A 25499-nucleotide genomic window follows, 5' to 3' on the forward strand; every position below is an offset into this window, starting at 1 on the left:
AGTGCTCCTCCTGCAGCCTCTGTGCCCTCAGCTGCCTGTGTTCTGCTGCTTGGGGTTAGCACAGAGTAGTTTGGGTTGAAAGGGACCTTTAAAAGTCATCTAGTCCAACCCCAAACTGCCAACTTGCTGGAAGAGACCAACTGCAGTGGGGATGACAAGTCTGGTCCCCACATTCCCCGTTTTGCCTTACCTTCTCCTCACCTCCCTTGATGGGGACACCTGCTCAGCAAGAAGGAACCCAAGAGTTGAAGATGTTTCCTGAAAAATTAATAAATACACAGCTGGAAATACTGCATAGTTCCTTGAATATCCCTGCTTACAGGAAGTTAGAGATGAAACAACTCTGAAAATAAGAAATACCAAAAAGGGGATGTTGAAAACGGGATGGAGACTGCCTTTCCCAGAAACAAGAGGCAGTAGTCCAGGTACTCAGAGTGTTCTAGAGCATTTGGGAACTTTACATTTATGGTAAATCACTGCCAGCTCAAGCATTTAGGTTATTTGGGAGAGAGCATTATGAAGAACAAGTTGCACAGAGTGAAATGCACGTTGGAATCTTAATGGATCTGAATCGTGGAAGTATGAGCCAGACATGCTAAGAGCCAGCTCTTAATGTCTATCACACCAAACCTGGAATTCTTCCAGAATCCTGACATTATGTTAAGTATTTTGTCAAAGCAACATTTAAATCACACAGGTGGAATTCCTAAAATCCATACTGCTAGCAGATAGTCCTAAACCTCTTTTCATGTGTGAGTTATAGAGGTGCTGAAACCTGAACCAAACCAAAAATCAGTACATGACAAGTAATGTTTTAAAGTCAGGCCAAACAAACGTTTATAAGGCTTAATTTACACATTTATTTACAGTCTGAAAACAAAAACATGCCCATACAACCTCTGGACATATGGCTGCTTCTGCACACTGAGATATTGAAAGTATATTGGAATTCTATACACACCAACTACACACAAAACAGTCCCGATAACAGAATTAAAAAGAAACACTTGTACATTTTAACTGAATCTTCTGATCAAATCCATCCCAAAATCCAAAGCAGCAAATATTTATACAATTACCAACATTTACTAGCTCTGAAGAACTCCAATGCAAAGCTGTTTGCATTTGTTACTTGTTGCCATCTTGATTCCATAATCTCTGTCCCCAAGCAAAAAACTAGTAGCAATGGGCAAGGATTTCTGAAGGATAAATTAATTGATTAATTGAGATACTCTAAAACATGTACCTTCCTAAAAAGAAAAAATTGCCTCTTTCGCTGTATTCTTCCAAGATAAAGTTTCACAGGACATTAACAGCAATAGGCAGATTTTCAAGTATTTGTTACTGGCTGTTGCCCTTGGTGAGAAAGACTTTGGAAGCTGAATTAATACCTCCTAAAGCTGGATGGAAGCTTATTATTGACATCTGTATTCCAAAAGCCCATTCACCTCCATGCCCTGTAATAGTCTTTGAATACAGACCATCTACTTAGATAAAAACATGCCTGAGCTGCAGCCAGGGAGCCCCACCCATTTGAATGGGACTATTCACCTGTTCCAAACAGGGCAGGTTCTGTCCAAAATACAAAAGGCCACCTGCAATATCGTAGCCATCTACAGCTATGATAGCAAACTGAATAGCTACAGTTATTATTGCATCTTTATGAAGCTTTAACTACACAAATACTATTAAAAATACAGTTAAGACCAGTCATCACATTTAAAATAACCACCATCTCTGTTTAAAACTTTCCAATTAGCTTTTTTTATTAGTTAAGGTTAACTTCTGTTAAAGACAACTGTGGAAAAATAATTCAAGGAAGAGCCATAATTTGGAAAAAACTTTAAGCTATTAACAAAGAGTTATTTTTTAAAAGCTTATGATCGTTTTAGATTAACACCAGTAATAAATGAGTTGCATATTTCTCTATGAATCAGTTTTAAATTAAGGGCTTAGAAAACTTTCTGGAAATAAACCTTTTTTATCTCTAATTTTAAAATAATTCCTAGCTTTATGTGGTATGCATGTAAGGAGTGGTGAAAGTGGTGCATCAGCCATACCTGGAGAGAGAGAGAGAGAGAGACAGAATTACAGCTGTACTCCACCATTATTTACCTTTCATAACTGTTATAAAACTGAAATGCAAAACTAAACCACTAAAACTAAAACCACAGCTTGAGTATCCATGTACAAACCAGTAATTCTAAGAATAAAATGTTATATATTTAGACATAAGTTTTTAAAGTGGTAACATTTTTATTCTACTACGTTTCTTTTTCTAAACAAACTATGAAGTTGCTCCCTTATGCAAGATACAAGCAGAATGTAGGATGTCAAAAACACTTAAAACTCTGGAATTTCCCTCCATTTTATAGAGTTGGAACACTCACCCGCTGGTGCCAAAGATTTCAGCGATTCTAAGAGATGTGGACTAGAAAACTTGACCAAACATCTGAATGGTTCTTTTTTATCCAAAACACCCATTTTAGGATCACTTTTCAACATTGTCTCAAGCTGTTAACACAAAATTTAACCAGTGAGTATAAGCAATGAATATATTTTTTCAGATGTTATTACATTTAAACATTTAAATAAGACCATTCCCAATTGGTAATGATTCCAGCTGGAGAAATGTTGTAGTAAAATCTGAGGGTGCCACCATGTGGCAAAGACTTTCTGCTGAAACAAGAAGCAGCTTGTTCAGTAATGTAAAACATTAAGTATCCTTTAGAATTTTCAATTTATCTGTTCATGCAATAAAACCTGTGCATCATCGAGAAGTCAGTTATGGTGTTATACATAGCATAAGCTTTGCATGTACTTAAAATAACCCTAATATCTCATGCTCCAACACACTGCTGGTCTAAGTCTACCTTTATTACAAAAACAGGTCAAAATGCTGAGTTCACAAGGCTGAAAGACTGAAACACAATTGAAAACTCTGACCAAATTTCAATCTGTTTCTTACAGAGACTTTTAACTCATTTATTTTAAAATGTCCTCCCTAAAGTTTAAAAAACCCATAGGATTTCTTAAATTTGAAATTTAATCTGATTACCACTACCTTAAAATTATGAAACCCTTAATTAAATCGGTTGCTTTTCCTACCCTGTATTGTGCAAATTCGAGTTTTGGTTGAGGACCACCACCAAAAACTTCCCAGCTCAGTCTGTGGATTCTTTCTTTCTCACTTCTGTTTTCTTGAACTATCCTTATATCTGCTGCAGGGGAAAAGAGTAGGGAAAAGAAAACAGAAAGACAGTGTTGTCAGCTGCTGCAATACTGTTCTTCTGATCAGATTATTCCAATGAAAATTTGAAAATAATAGTTTTAATGAATTCAGTGCACTCTTTTTTTTTTTGATAAGGCAGTTGTGTCTACCTTTTATATCTTCAGTTCTTACCAAGAGAAAAACACAAGCTAATATGACATACTGGGCATTGAGTGGTTTTGTTTTCCATGTCCCAGGCCAGTCATGGGAAATACTGACCTCTCCCAGGGCCAGCCAGTATTAAGGCACCAGGGATGGATAACATAATGGGAATGGAGCATATGTACATTTCCTTTTATCAGTCTCATTTCACTTGCCAGCAGGAATGACATATAAACAGCCTTTCCATTCCAAACATACGTACCACTTTCTGGTTCTACATTCCCTCCTTGCAGAGGTTTTGCATAGTAAGTTTGGAAGTTCTAAATGGAGACAGAGAGAGAGAAAATAGATTTTAGTTCAGTTCTACTTTTAGAACCTCTAGCTGGAAAGAACTTTAATATACTTCCTTTTATTTCTAATTCTGCAAGAATGATCTTCCAAATTTTGACCATTACTAGAAGGCTGAAAGCCAACCTACTTTTGAAAAAAAAAGCCTGTCTTAGGATATTTGTGAACATTTCACTATTTACCAGTTTTACATGGATGAGCAAGCTAAGTACCCATTCCAACAGCCTTCAACTCATGGCTCTAGGAAGCCTAATGAAAGGATGCTAAAAATACTTAGGACTGAATTGTTCATATAATTTTTAGTCTGAGTTTAGCCATCAGGAATAACAATAATAAAGAGTATGTGGGACACCAAATAATTACATCCCCATTGCAATGTTACCTTCATGAAAGGCTGTCGACCTCAGTAGTTCAATATTATTTTAACTTGATGCTCTCTTGGAAAAGGTGATTTTTCCCCCTTGCTAGGGGGTGAGAACTAGGCCTGAAACAAAAAGCAAGACTTATCTTAGGCTTTACTTGTGAAGTGGCTCACCTGGCTATATCTCTTAAACACAATATCTTTAAGGGAGTTTAAAGAATGACTTCGAAGCTCCATTTCACGGATGTCATGGTAATTGGAAGCAACAATCAGGGCCTTTAAATAAAAATTGAAATTGTTTTAACATCAGTCTTAATCATCACTGTTTGTAATGTGTAAAAAACATAGCATCTCTAGACATTGTGATGTCTGTTTCAAGGTAAGCAACTGCTCTTTAACTAGCAAAATTTTCATTATCTGAAAAAATGTTGCAGAGATTGTTATTAAGCTCAGGTTAATATTTAAAAGCCTTCCCAGTATTAACAAGCTAAATCCCATTGTCTTACCAGCTGAAAAATAAACAAACAGAATCATAAAATATTTGAATTACTACTACAGAAATTTGAGGAAATTTCTAAATAGAGGAAAAAAGACTACCAAAGCAGATCACCATAAGTTAACAGAAATGAACAGCATTCCCTGATGAGCTCATATGCTTAGTTCTTGAAGTTAACAGTGTTGATATAGTATTCTTCAACTTCTGTGAGACAATTTAATGGAATACTGCTCAAGACTTGGTTAAGAAATTAAATTCAGGAGCAGTAAAAATTCCAATAAACTGAATTTATTCACAGTGCACCAATCCAAAGGTATGGGTTTTGCCCCATTTTTATCATGAGCTAAGGAGGAAAAAAAAAACGGATGTAGTTTAGCAAATTATGTTAAGTGAGGAGTCTTTACCCATCCTCTTAAAAGCTAACCCAATTATAGCTCTACATGACTGTGGTGAAGTCAGGGTCTAAGTTTCATTCTGTACCTGACACAGCAGAGGCAAGTTGCTCTTCAGCACTGAGGCAGAAATGAAGACATAAGGAGTCTGTGAATGGTACACAACATAGCTGGGTTTGTACTGGTTTGGTTTTTTATATGGTGTTCCCCAGGCAACTCTAATCCAGATTGCATTATCCTCATATTCCTTAAAGGTGATGGTGACCTGATGGAAAAAGAAAAGCTTTGTTTTACCAACCCATTTAGGTATCCATAAAGATTTTCTCATCTCTTAACATCTGTGTTCACAAGACCCAAACGTAATTTAGTACCACTACTTGAATAAGAAAAAAACCCACTAGCGTCGTAAGAATTGTATTTAAATAAAATTTCCACAGAAAAACAATAACCTCACAAACTGGGATAAAAAGAAGAATCACCTTTCAAACTCTAATATTGCTTTTCTTCCTGTCAGTATACATTTTCTTCTGAAGGTTGAAAATAGCTTATTACAAAAGCACTGATTTCTCTTTTGGGAAAACAACACAAAGATGTCTGTTTAGAAGGAGGGCTAGTGGCAATAATTCCAATATGTCCATTTTTTTGAGAAACTAAACTTTTTATCAACTTGTGATTTTAGACCTGAATATAGTATTTATCAGTGCTCAAGAATACACAACCAAAAGTCTGAACATTCCCTTTCCTATTCTTGTTGATTTGCTCCTTGTTTACTTTTTGCCTTGATTTAAGAAAGCTGACTTTGAAAAAAAAAACAAACAGAAACCCCAAAGTATTGCAAAACTTTTCATTATAAGTGATGTGAGCTGCAGCTGATTGGCTGAGTGTGATTTGTTTTTGTTGCCCTCTCCTGTTGTCAGTGGGAACCCACTGAGTGTCAAGGAGTGACACAAGTAATCAGCCAGAGGCATTTTCTATTACCTTGCCCAAATGAAGCTGGTGAGCTAAAGCAACTAAAGGCTCCTGCAGATTGGGCTAAGATTTGATAAAAAACCATGAACATGCTGCCTTTCTTGAAGCCAGTCACATTTTAAGACAAACTTACATTTTATTTCCTTCCAGGATAATTGTGAAGTTGCTACAACAGACATGCAATACATTTTTCCTATGTCACATGCAGCTCCTATCATTCCCAAATGAATAATTCCATTTAAGTTTAGACTCAAACTGTAAGGGACAGTTATGAAAACAACATATTGACACCAGAGCTGTGAAGCAAATTTGGAATGGATTTATTCTTACATTTTTCAAGGCTAACCGAAGTCTTCCTTTAAACTTTTTTTTGAAATCTGTTATGTCAAAATATTCCAATTCTTCTCCTGTTACATGAGACAAAAAACCGAGGCAGAAATAAAATTTGTGTTTACAAGAAGCAGGTTTAGAGATGTTTTCAGTTTTGCTGAAACAAAATTAAGCAGAAGCAGTTGAAGTTGCATAACCTTATACAAAGAGCTGCACTTTAATTCTGACCCTTGTTATTGCTATACAGGGAACAGGTTAATATTTAATTAGTAGTTACTAATATCTAGTATTTGCTTGAGAAGTTAATAGAAAGTATTCTAAAAACATTAGAGATAATCTCAAGTGAAAAATTCATACTAGGCTGCAGTAAAATGTTAATGTCTGTATAGAAAAAATCCAGATGAGACTACATTTGTGTTTAAAATGTAGGATATGAGGCAGCACAACACTAAGTTGCTGAGAATTATGGGATTACAGCAAGGAAAGACATTTTACCTGATTTTTTCATCTGGTAAACACTCCACATTCTTTTGTTTTGGTAGATGTGGTTGTCTAAGAAAAATACGAATTGCTCAATAACACAGTGTATTATCAAACAGTAATTAAAGGAACAAAGAATTTTACAATACTTTTACTGACAGGTTACTTTAAAAAATATTACTTCTGATAATGCAATATAATGTATTGACATTCTTAAACTACCACTCATAGCAATCATAACAGCAAAATAGTTTTTTTATTAAAAGAGATGTAAAGTTATTTAGCAATTTAGTGAGCAGCTAATAAAGGGCATCCCTGGGGTTCAATGTTTAAGGAAGGGTTTTACCTAAACTGCCCAAAACTCAAATGTAAGACATGCAGATGGTTAGAAGAAACCTTGAGATTTCACTATTGTCTAATTGTTCACACCTGTTCCAAGTTGTAAATTAATATTGGAGTTAAGAGTTATATACTTCTGTTGATCTCGAGCTTTTTGTAAAAGAGGTCACATCCAAAAAGATGAATCTAAAATATGATGTGCTTACCCCACATGCATCTGCACCACACTAGGGTAATTGCTGTGTAATTACAGGCACTATCAATCTACTCAGAAAAAATAAATGTCATTTAAATTCACTTTTTACTTACAAATTATGTCTAGAACAGCTGCTTGTTTTATGTCTGCAGAATTTTCCTGGAAAGAACAAGAGTGCATTGTGAACTACAGGTCCAGAATGCTCAATCACACTGTTTAGCAAGTGAAAAATCTCAGTATTGGTAGTTTAAAGGATATTGCATTGAAGCCCACAGCATGTACACTCTCTTTAAAGGCACCACACCTCATCTCAGGTTTTGAGAAATCAATAATGAAAACTATTTCAGCAAGGTTTAAGTGTTCCTCTGCAGAGGCAGCAAGAGGAACATAATCCTTATATGTTCTTATGATGTACAAGCAATTAGAAAGAAAGTTAATGAGTATTCGTGACATAATGCAACACTGACTAGTATCTCACTGTCAGGAGTTTTATCATAATTGGTTATTGCTTTTTTATGCTTGAAAAGATTTTTAAGAAACTGAATGAAAATTTGTTACAGATACAAGTATTTCAGAAAAAAAATGTTATTTTAAAATACAACATTTGCTATCTTATGAGAATAACTTAATAGTTTCTTTCCTGAAGTTTTATCTACACTCCAGGTAATTAATCTTTAAGTAAGAGATTTAAAGGGAATGATACAAAAAGCTGTAGAATTCAAGGTATATCAGTAATAACTGTATCTATCAAGGTTATGATATTATATATAAAGACTCCTGGTACACCAAAATCAGATCAGATAAGTTTTTTGCTTACAGCATGCTGAATGGAAGTAATTCTGGCCAAGGAAACTTAAAAAAAAATATTTAAAGTCTAAAAGATACAAACTAGTGTTATTACCCACACTAAATAGATTTAAATCAGGACTATGTAATGAGTAGACAACTCAATCAATGCCTTTATTTCACAATTTAGAAACACACCCATTTTTAAAGGTTTAACACATTGAGCTTTTAATCTACCATATGTAATTTAGAGCTCAAAACATGTATTTCCATGTTTTCCATGTATTTCCATATTTAGTATGGGTTCGTTCTACATGCCTATAGATCAAACAAAATCAGTGGTGTTACATTTACAGCTTTACATTTTCCAGACTACTAAGTGCCATTTGAGGCTGGGTTGTGGCCAAAGATATTTTTTTTTTTTTTGGTGATGCTTCTACATGCATCCTATACATCACCAACAGTTTCTGAAGGAGAAGATTTACCTCACAGAGTTGAACAACGTCTTGAGAAATGTTGTCCTTTATCTGATGGAAATTTAGAGTCTGCAGTTGTGCCTCAGAGAGAAAGCCCCATTTCTCTAGCACCATCTTGATTTCATCCCTTGGGATTTTTAGCACAGTTCTTCGGATGTACTCAGCCACAGTTTCATCCATGATGGAACCACCTGGAAAGCTGAAAGGTTAAAGAAGATAAGACCAAGCTGCAGGCAAGCTCAGGGGACTTGCTCCCTTCGAAGATGTACTAAGCTGCACCTCGGCACAACTGGCTGACATTGATGTCAGTCCTAAGTGCAGCACTACCACAGATTTAGACAGCGGCAAGTTAAAATACGTGCAATAACTTACATAGACACTGAATATCCTAAGCTGGAAAGGATCCACAAGGATCACTGAGTCCAACTCCCAGCCCTGCGCAGGACACCTCAGTAATTCCACAAGGTGCCCGAGAGTGTTGTCCAAACACTTCCTGAACTCTGTCAGGCTTCGTGCTGTGACCACTGCTCTAGAGATCCTGTTCCAGTGCCCAAGCCCCGCTCTGGATGAAGAACCTTTTCCTGGTACCCAGCCTAAACCTCCCCTGACACAGCTTCATGCCATTCCCTGGGATCCTGTCACTGATCGTCAGAAGTCACTGTCTGCCCCTCCACTTCCCCTCACGAGAAAGTTGTACACTGCGATGAGTTCCCCCCTCAGTCTCCTCTTCTTCAAGCTGAACAGACCAAGTCACGTCACGCTCTTAGAAATTTCCCTTACTGACCTAGGCCTGGTGCAGAGGGATGGGGCGCTGGGTCCCGCCCAGGGCTGTTGCTGTCTGTCCGGTCCGTGAGTGTCCGGGGCCTTCAGACAGCGGGCACAAGCGCGCAGAACCCCGTGATCGACTGGACTGAACTGGACCGGACCTCACCCGACCCGACCCGACCCGATCCGGCCCGATCCGGCCCGATCCGGCCCGGCCCGGCCCAGCCCGACCCGGCCCGACCCGACCCAGCCCGGCCCAGCCCGGCCGCCTCCCGCCGCTCCCGCCGCCCGCCTTTCGAACCGACCAATCAGACGCCGCGCCGTGCCCGTCCGCCCAATCACAGAGCTCTCCGCCTGCAGCCCCGCCCCGCCCCGGCGCCGGCGCCGTTCGCGCTCTTCGCTCTGAGGCGGCTTCCGGCCGGGACCGCCCGAGTCACCGCGCCCGCCCTGCACCGGGGTGAGTGAGGGGCGGCCTCGGGCAGAGCCAGCGGGAAAGAGAAAAATTCGGGGAAAAGAGGGTGTGTAGGGAAACATCCCGCGACCCTCCTCCTCCTGCTGCCTTGGGGGGCCGTGACGAGCCGAGCTCGGGTCCGGCTTCTGTGACCTTCCGCTCACCGTGCGTCGGCCCCTGGGCTTCCGAAGCGCTTTGGAAGGGCAGCTCTGAGCGGAATCAGGGGTGTCTCCGTTGTGGCTGCCGTAAGCTGCTCTTCCTGTGTCTGTGTGTCCCGTCCTTTCTTTAAGGCCTCCCGGAGTAGTGAGGAGCTGCGGACAGCGCGGGCTGGTTCAGTGGGACCCCCCTGCCTTGACCTGGTAACAGCAGCTGCCCCAGCCAGCCCCTCGCACCCCATGGCAGAACTGTGTTACTAAACTGTGTTTACTTTCTGCCGAGTGCTACCTGCCTTTCGTCACGGGATCGGGCTGCTCGAGGGGTCAGAGCTTGTCTTTTCCAACATGGCAATGGTGATCCTCTTGCTCTCTTTGAAGGGGAAAAGCTGTTTTACAGTAAGCAAGGAGATTCTGTTAGGTTCATAATGTTCTTCTTTGGGAAATTAATGAAATGGAGATGAGATGGAATGAAACCTGGTCTGGTGGATGCAGCTGATGTACTTGCTCTTGAAGTACAAGAGCAGCTGCCAGAACAGGAATTTGGTGACAGCACCTTGCCCTTATGTAATCGTAGAATGGATTGGGTTGGAAGGGACCTCAAAAGATCATGTCGTTCCAACCCCCTGCCACGGGTAGGGACACCTTCCACTAGACAGTGCTTTACTTTTTTCTGCCTGGATCTTTTTATTCTTAACTGTATGTACTGAAAAGGCATAGCAGGAATAGGAAGAGACTGGTTCAATAATCTGTGATATAGTGTTGTATTGTGCAACGGTACTTGCAGTATGTTATAATAAAAATATCCCACTAAATGTCCCAAAACTCTGCTGATGTTTCTTGTATGAATACGACCTTAAATAGTTGCCAGGAAGTGAAAATGCCTTATTGTGATTTACTCGATAACCTTAAATAAAACTGTAGATATTAATATTCAGTTGGTGTTCAACCTGCTCTATTTCTTAGGACTAACACCTTAATTTGCTTTGCTAAGTATGAGATCAGGTAGGATGTAGTTTCATCAGGTACTTACTAGTAAAAGTAGCAGGTGAGTTCATGAGGGACATTGAATTGTTGACAGAAAATGGTGATGTAAAATGATAAAATCAGGATGAATCTTATTTATAAAATTTTTAAAAAAAGATTGTTCTTTAGGTTCAGGCAAAGTAAATGTATTCTACATAAAGAAAAAGATCTAGAAGTAGACATAATTGACCCTTTTTCAATTTCCTTTCTAGTCTTCATAGACACGTTTCTAAATTATTTCCCCCCATTCTAATAAGTAATGTTGGGAAACCACTGCATAGTTTCAGAGACCAAAATTCAAGAGGTTATGAGTAAATTTAGTAAGATTTAGCTAAGCTTGGTTTATTAAAGTGGATTTTAAAATTTCTTGGAGATGCTGGAAAGTTTGGGGTTATTGTCAATGTGCCTAATCACAGCCTTAAGGACAGCAGCACAGTGTGACACTTCAATGTCCTGGTCTGGAAGATGTTAATGATATTACTGTTAGGTAGAGACAAAGTCCTGAGTTCTGAGTTCCCTTGGGTTTTGAAATGATATGCATCAACTGCAATTTCTCATTTCACTGATCTCTGAGGACTCAAAGCTGTTGTCAAAATTCTTTGTGTATGAGAGATAACACTAGGAATGCAGGAGTTCTGCTGAAGTGGCATGAATGATACCTTGAGCTAACACCAGCCTGTTAGGTATGGAGCTGAATCCATTTTCTTTGCTAAAATTTTGTACAATCTTAGAGAAAACAGAAAGGATTTGACTAAACAAAAAGTTGTTTGGATTGTAAATATTTATTTCTAAACACCAAACAGAACAGTACTGTGTAACTGAGAATGTGAAACTCCAGGTGTTTTGTCTTACTCAGGTTAGACAGTGACATTAACTGCAAAAATAAATGTTAAACATGGAGAGTAGAGTGGCTTCAGAGGAATTTGCAGGTTTGTTCCCCTCCCTGCACGGTCCTGCTGCCGCCTTGTGGGTGTTAGTTGAGTGTTTGCAGCAAATGTTTGTTTTCTGTGGCGCTGTAGAAAGCAGAGTTCTGTGTTCTTGTTAAAGAGCTTCATCATTAGCAATGTAGGTGCTCAGATGTAATTTTTCATCATCAGGGTTGCTAAACAAGGATTTGCATTTTGCTTTAAGAGGTCATTTTTCTGAACAGTGTGTGAATTCATGTGGTTTGGGGATTTTTTTACCGTTGACTTTAGAAAGTTGAAAAAAATATGATTGTGTTCTTTTCTTATGGAAAATACTAAAAATTGGTTTAAAAAGTAGGCTTTTAACAAGTTTTAATTAAATATGGAAGAAGAATCTTATGGAAACAATTACCTAGATTTAAACCTTCCCTTCATTGTTGTCCCTCAAGTGTGGAAATATTAAACATTAGGCTAATCAGCAAAACTACAGGAACCTAATTTAGTTATCCTGCTGCATCAGGGAACTGGTTAGTTCATATTTATGGGAGATTCTGAGAAAAGAAGGGAACTTTCGTGGATTCCTGGCATGCTGACCTCACACTTGATTTTGGGAAGAAGTGGGAATGTACCGAACCCTTTGTTTCTCCACACAGCTAGGTCCTTTTGCTGCCTTTTGCCATAAGGAGGTCAGGAGGAGAAATCGGCACATGGAGAGAAATGAGCACTTGATCCTAAATTTTGGTGGGAAATATGAAATGCCCACAGTGTTCTCCCATGCTCTTTTGGGTCAGCCTTTGGTTTCTGCCTACTTCCTGGGTGTCTGCAGTTTTATTTGAATTTTGTAGTACATGTAGGTGTCTTTTGCAATTAATATTAAATATTTAATGTGTTGAACACATGTATAGATAATTTTCAGACTTGGTATGAGTATCACATCTTGATAATTTATATGTTGATTGCTATTCGGAAATTTGAGTTGCTTGGTGTCCCAAGATTGCTTACACAAGGAATTATCTCATTATTTTTCTAAACAGAAATACTAGTATTGGAAGTTCAGTGTCATTATTAGAGAATTTCAAGCTTTAGGCTTTTGATTTTTTAGAAAAAATTCTGGTTTATGTTGGAAACCATAAAGCTAGAATATTCAGTGTTTTCCCTACTTAAGGAGAAACCAGACAGAATATAATACTGGAACGAGACAATTTCTTAATTTTTTTTCCCCAGAAGAATAGCATAGATTTAGAAACTGGTTTAGGAAGTTGAAAGATTAATTATCTTTATCCATGTCTTCTATGTTCAGAGACTAATAGTTTACAGAAATTTGCATTTTTAAGGTATTTTAACCAAATCATTGAGATAGATATTTTTAATGCAATTTTTAACAAGGAAGAAAAAATTGCACTGAATCTCATATCAAACACATTAAAGGGAAGAACATTTCTGTGCAAACCAGTGAAATATGTCAGTGCCATTATGTAAAGAGATAATTTCTTTACTTCTCTCCAGATATTCATTTCAGATATTAACATTTGCTTAGCATTTTGCAGTCCTAAAGCAATTCCTGTATTTTCTAAATGTTGTTCTTTTACTTCACTGCTACTATTTCTTGTACAGAAATTTTATATTACTTATTCACAATTTTGTCCCATGATTTTTATTTTGTTTGTTTTCCCAATGTTCTTTTATACTTCAATTCCTTATGAGCTACCACCTATACAAAAGTCTGTCCATTTGGACTTAAATTCTGATAAGATGGCAACTTGCAATTCTTATGTTTCATTAGAATGTTATTAAAAAGAAACTAAAGAACCCAATGTCCTTTCTTCACACACATTGTCGTTTCTCTTGAAACTCTTTGAAATGACTGAAATCAGTCATTCCCTTCCAGCAAAAAGATTAGCCTTCCCTGCTCATTTATAGATCACTGTCTAATCTGACATTTCTAAACAGCAATTTAATATTTAGCACTGCTAACACTGCTCCGTCATAACTTCAGAAGTGCTTAAAGGCTCCAGGGAAGCTCAGAAAGATGTTTTGTCCATCGCAGCCTGCATTGAACTGAGTGCTATTAATTGAACTTGAAACTTTCTAATACTAGCTGACTAATGCTAGTTGGTAACTAGAATATCATTTGAAAATGTCAGGGGTACTGGTCTATGAACTGGTGTGACAGTTAACACCTTTGATTTGTAGCATCTATTCTACAAGAGGTGCCATTGGAAAATCCCTTGGAGTTGTTAGAAGGCTTTTAATTGATGAAACACACCATCACCTCTGTTTGTGGCATTGATGGCTTTCATCCATAATCTGAGAATAATATTGTAAACAATGGCAGTGACTACTAATCTTAGTTTAGAAATAATGTATCTTTCCTTGAAATGCTCCATTTGACTTCCTGGCCGGTGCCGATGTGCATTCCCTGTTGCATTAGGACACTGCTCTTGCTTTCTTCTGAGACTGCCAGCTCCGATGACAGTTTTAGGAAGTGGGGGCAGAGGCTGAATGATGAAGAGCTTTAATAATCATCTGGGTTCACACATGTTAAAGTAACACACAGCCATTGAGCAGGTCACCCTCTCAGGGGAATGCTAACTCCAGAGCTATCAGAAAAGCTCTACTGATAAATTTAAAACATATTGACTTTGTGTGGCATGCAATCAAAAGCTGGTAGCAATAACACAGCAGGGTTCTTAATCACTTTGCTGTTACAGCCGTGCTCCTGCTGTCATATTTCTAAAGGTTCATTTGTTAATTTGTTGAAAAGAATGCTTAAGCAACTTGTACAGTTTCCAACAACTTCTGTGCTAAGAGTAAGTGTAGTGTAACGTTAGACTTCCAGATAGTCTGGGGGAAGGTTTTTGGAAGAAATCACTACACTACTATGTGGAACATATTCTCATGGTTCTCAAGAGGCTTTTAAATGTTTGGATTTTTAAAATTAAGTTTGCTTGTGGGGATCTAACTCTTGTTAAGCTGAACACATGATGGGAACTGCTGGGTATATGAATGTATGTGGCTCTTTAGGCAGAACATATTCCTTGAGCATTTTAGGAATAGCAGTGGAGATTATAGCTGTGAGCACTTCAGCTGACTTTTGGGATTTTGCAATTGTAAAATCTGACCATTGCCTACTTTTATTTGTACAGTCCGTCTTGTAGGAGTGTTAAGACAGTGATGGCTGTTTAATACAAGTTGTAGTGGTGTTTGCCTGATATATGCAACTGGAAAGGTGATCCCTTTGGGAGAAGGGGAAATGACAAGTTGCTAAGTAAACAAACAGGCATCTCTCTAATTCAGTGGCAGTATGGGCCATAAAAATAAAATTTTGCCAAGATGAGCCCATTTGTCCTGGTGTGAACTGGACTTTTCTCCTCCCCTTCCTGATGGTCTTCCTGAACAAAGATGTCAGCTTCTTTCAGCCACTGTCACATGATGCTTTCAATCCATTTCGGATAAGGAACTTGCCCCCTCCCTACAGAACCCTGCAGGAAAGGGTGTTCCCTTGTAGTGTTCCAGAGAGAAAACTTGAGGGAAGCCGAAGTGCTTCCTGCCACTATCTGACAGAGTGGGGGATTCATGTAGAAGACGAGTCCAGTTGCTTTTCAAAGGAGCACAGAGAAGAGCAAGAGGCAAAACCATGGAATTGCAAGAAGGGACATTTCAATTCTGAGTGATTTAAAAAAAAATATCATTACTGATGAAGTGATTAAATACCAGTATTTAAAGCATCACCAATGTCTGGATTAGGATTTTTTTTAAACCGTGTAGATAACTAAAAAAAATGCCAGTTCTCAGAGTGCTGTAATGCAATAGCATTGTGCTTCCTGTTGTAATCTTTGTAGAAGGTAGAAAGAAAATCACATACACTTAGCTTTTTAAAGCAAGAAAGCAGAAAATTGAAGTAGGAAAGTGAAAAGATAATCTGGAGTTCAAGAAAGATTAATGCTGCCAGAGTGTCCCTGAAAATTAAAATCCCAGCTGTGTGCTTACATCTGTGATAGTCAAGATAATGAACTTCTAGTTGACTGTTAACATTTGGGTTTTGTAGAAGATCAGGTATGTATGGGTTTAATGACTGTAACCATGTAATATAAATTATATGCATTAAACTGCATTTTGACCTCAGATATTTTTTGTTAAAATATTACTGTGATAATACCTTTTGTGTTAAATCAGACTTGCTAGTTACACTGTCTTAATGTTGGCAGGTGGAAATTTTCTCAGATTCTTGTCCTTGTGCTACTAAGATCATCTCTAACTAAAGATGCATCCAGACCTGTCTCCTCATCTGCACACTGAAGAGTGTAACCTAATTATCAGTCTGCTCAAGAAGTGTCACAAAGAGGTAAGGAGTGTTGAGCTAAGAGTGAGTGGGTTGGGGAAATTTGTGTCAGATAAATTAGTGATGATATTATATGATTGTGAAGAGAAAACCCTCCTCTAGGCAGAACAGCCATGAAATATAGCTGGTGCATTTTCACTGAAGAGCTGTCTGATGACTGTATGTAAAGTGATTTATTTGGGAAATATACCTTAAAATTTTCTATGCTACAGCTTAACATTTAGGGAATTATTTTAAGGACTGAAATAACTTCTTCCGCTCTTAGTACTGCATGCCCCTCAAAAAAACAATAATAAAATCAGCATCAAGTGCCCTCTTTTTGTATGCTCGTGGCATTTCCATATTCCAGCTGTCCCTGGGGCAGTTGGTCAGTGTGGTTATAAGGAGATGTGTTGATGGGGATCCCAACAGCCTCCTGCATGACATTCAGTGCTTGGAGAGCTAATTGGGAATTACTGCTTGTCTTCCATCTTCTTAAATAGGCACCTACCCAAGGATGTGAAATGTAATATTGTCTTCAGGCTTCTCCAGGCTCTTCATTGCTTCAAGATAATGGAATAGTCATCTCACTTGTTTAAAGGCCTTTTTAAAAATTGCTTTGTGTATGTCTTCTGCATCTCTAGCTGTACAAGATTTGCCCACTGCATTGAAAGCTTTCTGCTGCATCATTGCAATGTTGTTAATTATTTTCCTAGTATACTCTAAAGAGATGTTCTGTAGAGATAATCTTGCTGTATTTGTGCATAAAAAGTTAAATTTCATAGTTTCTACTGAGATAAAAATACATTTAAATATTCACTATGAATGTGAAAACCCTGATTTGCACCACTACATGCAATCTACAATATTTTCACCTCCATGTTCAGTTGTGACGTTGATACTTTTTTCTAATGCAGTTAGTTAGATTCTAAGACAATACAAATGTTAGCTTTACTGTTTTGAGCAGAATTGTAAATTTTATTTTTCAAAAGCCATAACAGGATGAGAAACAAGGCTGATAATTCACAAAATGTGAGAGAAGATGTTTTAAGTGAAAGAGGGATAACAACATTTTTTCAAGCTTTTAAAGTAGCTAAAGTAACATTAAAAACATTTTCTGCACCACACTTTGTTGTGATTTCTAAATTACAACAATGAAGGGAGCAGACTTTTAATACTAAAATACATTTCAGGGAGTATATTGTACTAGTTTTCTTCAGCAACATGCAGTTTGTTTTTGTTGGCACTTGGAGTGCAGTATCTTGGAACATAAGCACACTGCAGTCTGTTGATACAATCCCATAGGTGATACTTCCCATTCCACTGCTCCTGTACAGAACATCTCCAAGCTTTAAAACTAAAAGTTGTATTAAATGTACAAGTTACGCTTTTTTTTCTGAGTTCAGAAATTTTAATTTGCCTAAAAATGCTTCAGGTAATTTGAGAGATTTAGAGACTTTCTTTCTTTCTTTCTTTAGTTGGTTTGGTTTTTTTTTCCCAGCAACTTTAATGTTGTAGGTAAGTGTTCAATAGCTAGAATTGAGAACACTTTGTGTGCATTAAGTACAATAGTATTGGTAAGATTGCGAAATAAAATGACCATCATTTAGGAGGAAAATAGGCAGTATGTAAGCAATATAAAATTAAAGGGTTGTAATTATTTTTTCATAATTATGAAAACAAATCCAATCAGGAAAGAAAATACATTCAGATTTGTCCTGCTTTTTGGTACATACAAAGCTGGGCTTTCTATGCTTTCAGTAGGAAGGCAGCAGTAGTGATTTACTACTTGAAAGTAATGGTTGTCTGGCTTTTTGTTTGTGGTTTGGTTTTTTTTTTGTTTTAAATGAATGTCCAGAAGTACCCTGGACTTGTAGGACATAGCTTGTTAGACTGCCTTGAGAACTGGAACTAGAAGGTGCACTTGAACTTCTTGGCAGCAAGTGATTCAAAGGAATCTATTGTTAATCTGACTTTTGAAGGGACTAGGAGCAGCACTAATAGTCATGCACAGAATTATATTCTCTTAGTTGTGTTTGAAGTTGATCTTTACGTGAAGAGGAATTACTTTTGTCAGTCTTGTGCTCAGCTGGGAGAGGATATTTGTGCTGGCAGTCTCAGAACAGAAAGGGTGAGGATGACTTCTTTCACACTCAGTTGAAAGGGAGCAATACTTTTTCATTTGAAATTCCAGGGGAATGTACTGAAATATTCTTTTTAAATTGAAGTCACTGACACTGAAGTCAGTGATCTTAATGAGTTATTGGTGACTACTTGCTGTTTTCTTATAATGCCAAAATATCTTAAGAACCTTCATCTATAAATCACTGTTCCTGAGGGATGAAAAGCATTATTTTTTAATTGGGTGTCCATTTTCACAACAGTCAATTTGATTTCTTTTATCGCTAATCTAGAACCTGCCCTGTATATCAAGTTTTGTATCTAGTGAAGAGAGGTTAATGGGATTCCTATTTGATGTCACTTTTTTTTTAATAAGTCCACTCTGGTGCCAAGTATGTGCTATAAGTAGACTAATTTTTATAGGTAGCAGCTCAAAGATATGTATATTTTCTTGCAATTGTAGCACTGTAATAGGTGTAATAGGTATTTTTGAGAAACTGATTCTTTTTTTCCCTCATAATCTCAGCCAAGAAGTTGACATTTTAGGAATCTGGCTAAATAAACATAGATTAAACCCACTGTATGCACTATTCAGAGTGGAGTTAGCTTGAAATGTGAGCATTCACCTTGAAATTTCATATGCAGGTATGAGAGTAGAACACAAAATTAAATCTGTATTAGCTGAAATAAGAATGTTGTAAAAGCAAGATTAGCGTGCAGTAAAGTGATCACTTATACCATGCAACTGCTTCAGAGTCATCTGATGCCCTTTATAAATCACAGAGGTATAAACAAGCTAATTATAGCACTGCTATAGTTAAGTGTTTGTCATAAACTTTATTAACCCGCTCCTACTTCCAGTTGTGTTCTGTTGGCTGAGATCTTGTTCATTGTTTGAATCTTTTATAGTCTTCCTGTGTCACCTGTATAAATCCACCTGGCTGCTGGTCAGCTATGGAAATGCACATAGGTTTCCCTCTGAAATATGGAAGTGTCTTCATTTGCATCTGTTTTGTTCTTCATGGTCTTTTTTATTAAAGTTCATTAGTTGTCTGCAAGATTGGCCAAGTTGTCTCCATTGATTGTGTAGCTGCAAATATCTACTAAACCCGCCGCCCCTTCAGGTCTTCTAAATCACTTTGATGCTCTGCTGCCAGGTTCTGCCGTGAGATTCTGTGGCATGGCACAAGCACCCCCCTGAAAAAGCAGTCCTTCTAAAACCATGCATTCTGAGAGAGGTTTAATGCTTGATAGTATGCAGTTGCTTTAGGAAATGTGGGCTAAGAGGACAGATTTTTATGGTGAATGTCATCATGTTAGCTGTGGAGAGCCCTCATGAGGACAAGGCCCGCAGTTTTTCAGAAACTAAGGCACACTTAAATTTGCGTAAGGCCCACAGTTGACCTGTGCCATAAAGATGCAAAATGCATCTTATTTATTAACCTCAAGATCCACAGAGATTTTTTATACTGGTTCTAATGTTCCAGTCAATTAAACCTAGTGCCTGCATCTTCTGGACCAACACCACATTGTTGATGTAGCTGCGATAATGGAGCAGTGAATCCTTTGCCTCTCTAGGTCACGAAGAAAAAATGAAAGCTAAAGCAGGGAGGATGTTGGCTCTGTATCACAACCTGGAGTTCAGAATATTTATTTTTTGTACGTTATTTAATTTAGTGTGAGTGAGAGTTGTGAGACTTGACTTCTAGATAATAAAATGTATGTTCGTTTAGACAACAGCTTCAGCTTAGGTGTCCTCCTTTAGTCTTGTTATATGTGGTGAGTACCTTCAACTTTCAGCAAGGTAGGGATGGCTCAAGTGAGCTTTAGGAGTTGCTCGAACTTATTCCTGCTTGGGGGAAAAAAGTTACCAAACACCACTTTTCACAAGAAAGGGAGAGGAAAAGAAAACCAGTATATGTTGAAAAATGCAAATGAATTGAAATAAATTTAGAGCTTCAGAGGAAGAAACCTTTGAATTGTAATTTTTTTTTTCTCCTTAACTCATCAGCACAATGTTTTGAAGTTTTTTGGTCATTGCAATGATATTGACCGTGAGATGCGGAAGTGCTTAAAAAAAGAGGTAAGGAATAAATTTACTGTGAGTTAAATGCTTAATAAAAAATGGGAGAGAACTAGAGTTGCTTTTTACTAAATGGTACGAATCAATAAATGTAAGCACATTCTGGTGTGGGCACTTGAGACCAAATTTAAACTTTTTTTGATAAATTTGTCAAGTAAAATCTGGCATCAACAAATGGCGTGTATTTTTTGATACACAAAAATAGGCAAACACATTTTAATGAAACAAATATTGCAGATAGGAGCTGGCACTTCACAGATTGCTTCTGACTTTTTTCTTAATTTTTTTTAGTAGTGATATTTGCACAGAATTAAATAGAAAGCAGTAATGGTCACTTCTGCGTAAGTAACACTTAAAGCTGAAGTCAGTTATACTGATGGAAAGTACTTAATGAGTTTCTGAGTTAGGCCCTAAATGAAAATACTGCTGTATTACATCTGCAGATATGAAGGAATGAAGACTATGGGAGTTCAAGTGGATTAACTGTCTTAATAGACACATTTTCAGAAGAGTGTCAACTGTTCTTTATATTTATGGTGGTTGTGCCTACATGACAGAACATATAAATGAACATTTCATGCACCTTTTAACTTGAAATTGTACTTTCTAATTTTGACGTAAATTTCACCATACTAAAAAGTTTCTACATAATCTTATTATTCTTATTTTTTCTTCCATTGAAGCCTTTACATTAAAGGAGTTCTTGATGATTATATTTGTCTGCCTTCTTAAAATGTGCCTATATTGATATGCCATTACTAGGAAGCCCCTGAAAGGTTGTTCAGAAATACTGAATAGGTAAAGACAGAGCTATTAAAGATCCATTGTTCTCATTCTACGTACAAACATGGATGGGTTATTGAAAAATTAAATATTGGCAAGGGAAAAAGTTAAGCATTCTGTAAAGGTTAAGTAATGTTTCGGGTCATTATTTCAGTTATAGACCAATCAGTATAATGGATGAAAAACTGCAAATCCATTTCAAAATCAATTTCTTTAGTAGTTTATTACATTATATAGAGAACTGAATATTTGTGGCTTACTTCAGTTTTATTCTTGATACCAATTATTAAAAAATTGAACAAATATATGCTCTAACCTAAGGATAAGAATAATTTGCTTCTTGTGAAATACAGATCAGATGATGCATTGATTTTTAATTTTTCATTTATTTGAGCCATGAAAATGTTTCCTTTTTGTTTGCAATGAAAGAGAGGCTCTTCAAGTTTCTGCTAGTGCAGGGCCATACTTGAAAGCATGGTGGTCTTACACATGTATGTTAACTGTGAAGGCTTTCTTCGTTCCATTTTACACTGGAGTCCTGCCTCTGATGTGGTTCTTGTTTAAACCATTAAAAATCCCCACATGCCTTACACTTATTCAATCCAAATTTGCCTTTGTTCCTTTCGTCTTGGTATCCTGCTTTATCTGTGCATATAATTAATGACCAGGATCAAAAATAGACCAAGTCTGTGATGACAAATTCATGTTTCAGAAGGCAGACACACATTAATCAGCATCTTGTGAAAGGAAAAGAGCCTGACCTGTGCTCTAGAATAGCACCAGAGCAACTATTTTTCCTAGTTCGTGTGAAGTGTAGCTGTCATTGTTAGATCTCTGTATAATTAAGTTCCTCCTTAAGATTAACTGAATCTTCTTTATTAGAATGTTCTAATACTCTTCAGCTTAATAACCTCAAACTTAGAAACCTGTATTTTAATGGAATAAATGTTAATTTCAAAGTAAAAATGAACCTGTATGTATATATTAACAAGAGCAATGTATTTCTAATGCATCAGTCAAATATATTGTTTCTGTTCCTGGGTAAAAAAATGCTCTCTACAGTTTTAAATTTGACATATCTATTTAATGATAACAGCTGATCTATTAATTTCCTTATCTGTCTTCCAGTATGAAGAAAACAGGCTCAGAAACCGGGAGAAACGACAGAGGATAATTAATGCTCACAAAGCCTCAGAGAAGTGAGCTGTGCTGTGGCTGGACAGCTGGAGCTCCATAGGGACATTCACTTGGAAGCTGACAGAATACTTGTGTTTCATCACCAATGTCCAGCCTGTGGTTTGTGAAATGGTGACGAAATAAATGCATCACTCACAACCTAACTTAATTTTTGACCTCTAAAAGAAAACTACTGTGGCAAGTCTTTGTTCTGGCACAGTTTTATGATTATTAAGTAATGAGGAATCGGTGTGTGTGAGGTACTATATATTCAAGGCTGCTGTGTTCCCCACTTTACTGAGTTGCATTTATTTCCTTGTGTTTAGCAGTTTCTCTTACATATCTTGGGTTTTGTAGGGTTTTGTTTGTTTGTTTTTCATTGCAAAACACTAAATTACTTTTTCCATCACTTTTTGTAGTGTTGTGATAACACTTAGCAAATGGATTAGGAAAAGGAAATTTTAAACAGATGTGGATTGAAATTGGAAATCGCCTATCAAGGAATAATTGGAGTTCTAGTATTTTTATTGGAGCTAAAAGGATGAAGCTACTGTATTCAGCTGAGGAGATTACAAATCCTCCCTGCCAACCATATGTACAGTGTAGACTGCTGTAAGACAATTTGTTCATCATACCCAAAGCATGTGGCTTTAGAAATCCAGAATGGAACATTTCCAGGGATTTACAAAGCTTCGCCTTGATTTTTACTGAGTACAGTCAATGTGTGCTGAGTGATTTTTGAAGAGGAGTGCTGCCAAAAATACAAGCTAAAGTTCTTCCATTTTCTCTGGTACAAAGGTAAAGTTATGACTATTGAGGTTGAAGCAAAGCTGACACTGAAGTGCAAGAAAAGTGTAACTTTTGAGGCAAGTCAATATGTATTGTGTTACCAAGTTGCCTTGTTAGCCTATAAAAGGTGTTTATTTGCCATCAAACTGCTGAAAGCCCAGAACAAGTCTCAGAATTCAGAAGATTTGATATCAAAACATACACTGGTTTGTCCAGTGATGGAGCTGCTTCTCTGTGTGTCTGCTGGATTCACCTTTTAAATAATGCCTCTGTTCTACCTAGCAGCAAAATACTTTTTAAAAAAATAAATTTTGTTGAGCCAAATACTCAAAGTGGCTAGAAACCTTTTGAAAAAAAGGTGTCTATTCTACAGTGAATTACATGGTTTGTTGTAAAAACCATTGTTGATACTCAGTCTTGGAATTGGTACATGCCCCTATTTTTGGAATAAAACAGTGTTTTGTGATCTGTTTTGAAAGGTGAATTAGATAGAATAATTTTACTTATTTTTCAATACCTGGATGGACCCAATTAAATCAGTAAAACTTAACCACAAATGTTTTCAATGAAAGCTCCAAGCGAAGCTGAAGCAATTGTTTCTGCATCTTGACATGCTGTTTGTTTTTTGGAACAAGTAAATGATGCACTGTTTGAATTCATACTTGAATGATTGGAAGTGGTGCACTCTTTATTGGTACTTTTCGGAGTATTTTCAGAGTGCTTTGTAGTGAACTCCCCTATGCAGGGAATTCTGCATCCATGATACTTCTTCCATTTGAGAGGACACAACCTACTTCTTAAATAGGATTGTAGCCTTTAAGTAAATAAATAAATAGAGAATTGTTCTAGAGATTAGGTTGAGAACCTGATATCTGAGTGCAGAAGCACTGAAGCTTTTGTTTCTTTAATCAGCTTCTGTGAGTCCTGATCTTTCACACAGCAACAGAATAAGAAACCGAGCCACTTAACGCAGCTCATTAGTCACAATCATGTTTGCAAAGATCAATATGCTTAGTGAATGAAAGACCAAATGGCACACACAATTCCTATTGATACTTTCAACTGCATTTATTTATAAATCTATTTTAGAAATCAGCTTTGTTTACCTAGTGAAAGTCTGATCATGGTCATCCTTCTGTTTCTATTTACTAATTGCCCACTAGTAGTGTGATATGAGAGTGCCCATTGTTTCCTGTGAGTTTTGTTCCTTTTGTTTGACAGAATTCATGTTGCTAATGTAATCTTGAAGCTGAAAACCACTGGTGTAATAATACATACGATTTATCTGTCAGAGAAAGAGGTAAGGGTGAAATACTAAATGTGGGGTTTTGTTTCCTAAAGTAAGCTTGGGTGAAATAAACCTTATCTCTATAGAAATAAATATATATCTCTATAGACTTTGAAGACACTTTATTGTAATGTCATTTGTCTATAGGAGCATTTTTCCCATTGTTCTTTCTGAAAGAGCATATTTGAGAGAGAAGCGAAAAAGAAATCTGATGTAATTTTTTGTCGTGATGTGTGTGAAAAGCTCATAGGTGTTTCATGTCGGAAAGTGAAGAAGGGGGAAACAGAGAGGGCAAACGGCAGCTCTGGCCAGAGTGGTAAGGATTTTCCATACTGAAATACCATAAAAGTCTAGGATCCATGGACAGGAGGAGGACAGAGTAAAGGGAATTACAACTGTTCAACAAAATCCTTCCAGCTTTACCAGAAACACCTGGTAACACTGTTCATAGTGTACTTTTTCTTGCTGGAAAACTAAATTATGACATTCTGTTTGCCTTATTTTGAATTTTTTTTAAATTTATTTTTTAGTAGAAGGAAAAATATACTGCTGAATAGCAGCAGCATAGTGTAGGAACAGCAGGACGAGTTCTTGATCTGGTGTTCTTTATACAACAGGGCTTGAATCTGGTGGTCCTGTTAAGCTGCAGTGCTGAGTGTTAATATGTTATGAATGTACTGCTCGTCTTTCCCTGTAAACTTTAGTTGGTAACATCCTCAAGAAATTCTTTGTTGCTGATAAAGATAATGTGTAGTTTCTAGACCTTGAAGCAAAGCCTTGATTTAGTTGAGCTGACTGTACAGTTTGGGTGAGGACTAGTCCTGTGAGTTAGTTATTCCCCCTGTTATTGGAAATCACTGTAATGAATATTTCCAATGTGTTACACACTTTGCTGAAGCTCCACACCTCCTGTATAAAGTGTATTCAACAGTCAGGCAATCATGAATTTGGCACTGCCCATGCTTTAAAAAAATTCATGATATCTAATACAAATTCTTTCTGATACAAGTGAAAACACACTTTTGTGGAACACCTAAAAGGATTTAAACAACTGGAAAACTGATACCAGATTCTGATAGTTGAGTTAAAAATG

The 25499-nt window shown here is 37.3% G+C and overlaps 2 protein-coding genes across 7 annotated transcripts; one reads left to right on the forward strand and one right to left on the reverse strand.

The window, feature by feature from the left end:
• Positions 1–850: 850 nt before the first annotated feature.
• CENPN (centromere protein N) lies at positions 851–9466 on the reverse strand. Of its 2 annotated transcripts, none has more exons than XM_069026632.1 (11): positions 9331–9466; positions 8556–8745; positions 7398–7443; positions 6765–6821; positions 6270–6346; positions 5059–5235; positions 4257–4358; positions 3636–3693; positions 3109–3218; positions 2391–2514; positions 851–2060 (listed from the first exon to the last, which is right to left on the reverse strand). In XM_069026632.1, exons 2-11 carry the CDS (start codon positions 8724–8726, stop codon positions 1945–1947), a joined length of 1038 nt encoding a protein of 345 aa, XP_068882733.1. In that variant the 5' UTR covers positions 8727–8745; positions 9331–9466; the 3' UTR covers positions 851–1944. The 2 variants fall into 2 exon arrangements, with proteins under 2 accessions (XP_068882733.1, XP_068882732.1); XM_069026631.1 differs by having other exon boundaries at positions 3109–3221.
• A 219-nt stretch (positions 9467–9685) lies between these two features.
• CMC2 (C-X9-C motif containing 2) lies at positions 9686–24526 on the forward strand. 5 transcript variants are annotated; one of them, XM_069026776.1, is made up of 4 exons: positions 9686–9768; positions 16054–16190; positions 20299–20370; positions 22282–24526. In XM_069026776.1, exons 2-4 carry the CDS (start codon positions 16110–16112, stop codon positions 22354–22356), a joined length of 228 nt encoding a protein of 75 aa, XP_068882877.1. In that variant the 5' UTR covers positions 9686–9768; positions 16054–16109; the 3' UTR covers positions 22357–24526. The 5 variants fall into 5 exon arrangements, with proteins under 5 accessions (XP_068882877.1, XP_068882878.1, XP_068882880.1 ...); XM_069026777.1 differs by lacking the exon at positions 9686–9768 and adding an exon at positions 9775–10007; XM_069026779.1 differs by lacking the exon at positions 9686–9768 and adding an exon at positions 10029–10121.
• The last annotated feature ends 973 nt before the right edge of the window (positions 24527–25499 follow it).

This window comes from Aphelocoma coerulescens, chromosome 11 (assembly GCF_041296385.1).
Source record: "Aphelocoma coerulescens isolate FSJ_1873_10779 chromosome 11, UR_Acoe_1.0, whole genome shotgun sequence".
Classification (NCBI taxonomy): Eukaryota; Metazoa; Chordata; class Aves; order Passeriformes; family Corvidae; genus Aphelocoma; species Aphelocoma coerulescens.

Excerpts from the sequence above, each read along its gene's own strand:
- CENPN (XM_069026631.1), bottom strand. The coding sequence starts at position 8,726 with ATGGATGAAACTGTGGCTGAGTACATCCGAAGAACTGTGCTAAAAATC. Across the intron at positions 7,444-8,555 it reads ACGTTGTTCAACTCTGTGAG|GAAAATTCTGCAGACATAAA; the intron begins GTAAATCTTCTC and ends TGTTCTTTCCAG. Across the intron at positions 6,822-7,397 it reads AGCTGTTCTAGACATAATTT|ACAACCACATCTACCAAAAC; the intron begins GTAAGTAAAAAG and ends TATTTTTCTTAG.
- CMC2 (XM_069026776.1), top strand. The coding sequence starts at position 16,110 with ATGCATCCAGACCTGTCTCCTCATCTGCACACTGAAGAGTGTAACCTA. Across the intron at positions 16,191-20,298 it reads TCAAGAAGTGTCACAAAGAG|CACAATGTTTTGAAGTTTTT; the intron begins GTAAGGAGTGTT and ends TTAACTCATCAG. Across the intron at positions 20,371-22,281 it reads GGAAGTGCTTAAAAAAAGAG|TATGAAGAAAACAGGCTCAG; the intron begins GTAAGGAATAAA and ends TCTGTCTTCCAG.